Consider the following 3,353-nt stretch of genomic DNA (forward strand, 5'->3'; position numbering starts at 1 on the left):
TTAACTTAAAGAGACTATAAAAAGTGTCCTAAGTACAGAAATACTTTTTTTTTTTTTTCTCTCTCTCTCTTTTTTTTTTTTTCTTCCTCCGTCAGTACAGGAGTTTTAGTATTTAGATGGGAGGTTTTTCGGAAGTTGATATCAAAGACTGTTTGATTTTGAGGCGGATTATCTCAAAAATCATGTGAAAACTGAACTTTTGTCAGACACTATGATGATCTATGATGACGAATCAAAACCAATATCAAAACAGAGTGCTAGAGCTAGAACATTGGCAGAGGAATTGTTTAATTCTGTAAACAGAATCACAGAATCACAGAATTTCTAGGTTGGAAGAGACCTCAAGGTCATCGAGTCCAACCTCCAACCTAACGCTAACAGCCCTCCACTAAACCATATCCCTAAGCTCTACATCTAAACGTCTTTTGAAGACTTCCAGGGATGGTGATTCCACCACTTCCCTGGGCAGCCTGTTCCAGTGCCTCACAACCCTTTCAGTGAAGAAGTTCTTCCTAACATCTAGGCTAAAACTCCCCTGGCTCAACTTAAACCCATTCCCCCTAGTCCTGTCACCAGGCACGTGGGAGAACAGGCCAACCCCCACCTCGCTACAGCCTCCCTTGAGGTACCTATAAAGAGCGATAAGGTCGCCCCTGAGCCTCCTCTTCTCCAGGCTGAACAAGCCCAGCTCCCTCAGCCGCTCCTCGTAGGACTTGTTCTCCAGGCCCCTCACCAGCTTCGTCGCCCTTCTCTGAACCCGCTCAAGCACCTCGATGTCCTTCTTGTAGCGAGGGGCCCAAAACTGAACACAGTACTCGAGGTGCGGCCTCACCAGAGCTGAGTACAGGGGGACGATCACCTCCCTAGCCCTGCTGGTCACGCTGTTCCTGATACAAGCCAGGATGCCGTTGGCTTTCTTGGCCACCTGAGCACACTGCTGGCTCATATTCAGCCGACTGTCCACCATCACTCCCAGGTCCTTCTCTGCCTGGCAGCTTTCCAACCATTCCTCTCCCAGTCTGTAGCTCTGCTTGGGGTTATTGCGTCCCAGGTGCAGGACCCGGCACTTGGCCTTGTTGAACTTCATGCAGTTAATTATGAACTTCATGCAGTTAGTTAGTTAAACAAGACTGAGTATTGATAAGATTTAGTATAAGAATGCAAAAATGCAAATAAACATTAAAAAGCAAACGATCCTATGTTAGTCAACTATGAAAGTAATTGTCAGAAGGCTTCATTTATTTATTTATTTATTACTTTATTTATTTATTTATTTATTTATTTATTTATTTTTACACTGATAACAGTAAATTACCTTTTTCACTTTTTGGGTCCATGTCTCTATCTGCACTAATCTACAACTTTGAAGACTATGCTATGCAGAAACACTGTTTCTGAGAAGGCATAAAAGTTTACATGGCTTCACAACAACAAAGATCTAACATAGAGAAATATCCTGAAGTCAGCAGATATGCACACAGCCAAAGCCCACTGCCTTCTGTGCAGGCACAAGGACCTAACAGGAGGGTTGAACACTTAAAAAAGTAAATAAATAAAAAAATCTGGGGAGAATAGGGACATGATAGGTGAGGTGTCCCCCAGTTAGTGTCCCATTCTAGATACACATCACTATAGATTAACTCTAAAAGACACAGATTTTACATGAGAGCTAAGCAGTGTAAGAAATTCCAAATAACGTGTGAATTTCTCCTGATGTTAGATTGCAGACAGTCTGTCTGCCATCAGGGTATCCAACCTGAATGACAAGTTCATACCTAACTTAGACAGAGTTATGTATTATGTGAAGCTTTGGTGGTGGCCACCCCTGTCATAGGAAAGTGTTTTTAAGTCTTGCCTTGTATTTTAGGATGGGAAGGAAATGTATGTTAAGCATTTTTAAAATCCTCAAAGCAAGTCCCTTAGGTTATGAGGCTGTCATCAAATCCTGTGGTTGGATACCCCTCATTGCAGGCTGCATCATTTTCATGTGCTGATGTATCATTTCCAATGGAAATATTTTGGTCTCTAATCCTGTCACTTGAAAGGAGCTTGTGTAGCAAAATAGGCATGTCATGAACAGGGAAATTAAAAGGTAGCATTACTGGGAACATAAAACAGTGTTCCCATTTACTTAATTTCAGTGCTTTGCATACAAGATGAGCTTGTAGGTAAACACATTACAAGTGCAAATGGTGTTTCTGGACCTGGGGCAGTCTGGAGCAGTATAAAAGCCTGTCCGAACAGCAGGCTTCCTCATCGACTTCTCTTGCCTTCTCCTCCTTCGTGAACAAGGTGAGCTGCAGTTGCCTTCTCCTCACTCTCTTCTTTCTCTTGCCTTATCCTCTTGGTCTTCAGGCCTTGACCAAGTCTTTGCTTCTGTGTAGGTCTTGGTGTGATCCTTGCTTTTTGATGCTGCTCCCTCTGTCGCTGTTCTGCTTGCCACTGTGGGGGGAGGTGGAAGAAGGTCTTGGGCTGTCTTTGCAGGGGCCCCTAAGGACCTAAGCTCACAAGCCTCTTTCTGTTGTTGCACAGCCTGTCCCTGCTCCCCAGCCTATGCCTACTCTCTTGCTGAGCAGGCTGTCAGGCTGCTGTTCACACATTGCCTGTGCTTTCCCTGCCCTCTCTCCCAGGTGCTCCTCCATCCCGCAGCCATGTCCTGCTATGATCTGTGCCGTCCCTGTGGCCCGACCCCTCTTGCCAACAGCTGCAATGAGCCCTGTGTGCGGCAGTGCCAGGACTCCCGTGTGGTGATTGAACCGTCTCCTGTGGTGGTTACCCTGCCGGGCCCCATCCTCAGTTCCTTCCCCCAGAACACCGCCGTGGGATCCACCACTTCTGCTGCTGTTGGCAGTATCCTGAGTGCTGAGGGAGTGCCCATCTCCTCTGGGGGCTTCGGCCTCTCTGGCTTTGGAGGCCGTTACTATGGCAGAAGGTGCCTGCCCTGCTAAAGCCAAAGTGGACATCCAGTGAGTGCATCAACTGGGAAGCCTAAAGCCAGGTGCCAAACTGAGGATGGAGCTGCTGGCCAGGTTTTCCAGATGGGCCGAGTACCCTCTTGCCCTCCTGCAGAGCAGAGAGGGAAGGCAGGGTGCCAGTCTGTACTGTCTGGAAATATGGCCAACAGATATCTTCTCTCGCTTTCTTCTCTGCATCGTGAGTCCTTGTTGTCTCCTGCTGTCCTGTGCCATGGGTTCATCCAGAAGAGAGTGTCCTGTTCTTTCTTCCTCTTGCCATGTGAGAGAGGAAGATGTGCATCGCATGTGGTGAAGGGGTGTCTGACTGCCAGCTGCCCTTGTGGCAGCCTGGACCAGATTCCTTCCAGCAGTCACTGCTTTGATTCTTTCTTCATACCC

General features: G+C 46.9%; 1 protein-coding gene across 1 annotated transcript; it reads left to right on the plus strand.

Moving 5' to 3' along the window:
* The first annotated feature begins 2,651 nt into the window (after positions 1-2,651).
* LOC116501864 (feather beta keratin) lies at positions 2,652-2,948 on the plus strand. Its single transcript, XM_032207486.1, has one exon. The coding sequence runs from the start codon at positions 2,652-2,654 to the stop codon at positions 2,946-2,948; it is 297 nt and encodes a 98-aa protein (XP_032063377.1).
* Positions 2,949-3,353: the final 405 nt, after the last annotated feature.

The sequence above is a fragment of the Aythya fuligula genome, chromosome 1 (assembly GCF_009819795.1).
Source record: "Aythya fuligula isolate bAytFul2 chromosome 1, bAytFul2.pri, whole genome shotgun sequence".
In the NCBI taxonomy this organism is placed as follows: domain Eukaryota; kingdom Metazoa; phylum Chordata; class Aves; order Anseriformes; family Anatidae; genus Aythya; species Aythya fuligula.

Coding starts and splice junctions, on each gene's coding strand:
- LOC116501864 (XM_032207486.1), top strand. CDS start 2,652: ATGTCCTGCTATGATCTGTGCCGTCCCTGTGGCCCGACCCCTCTTGCC.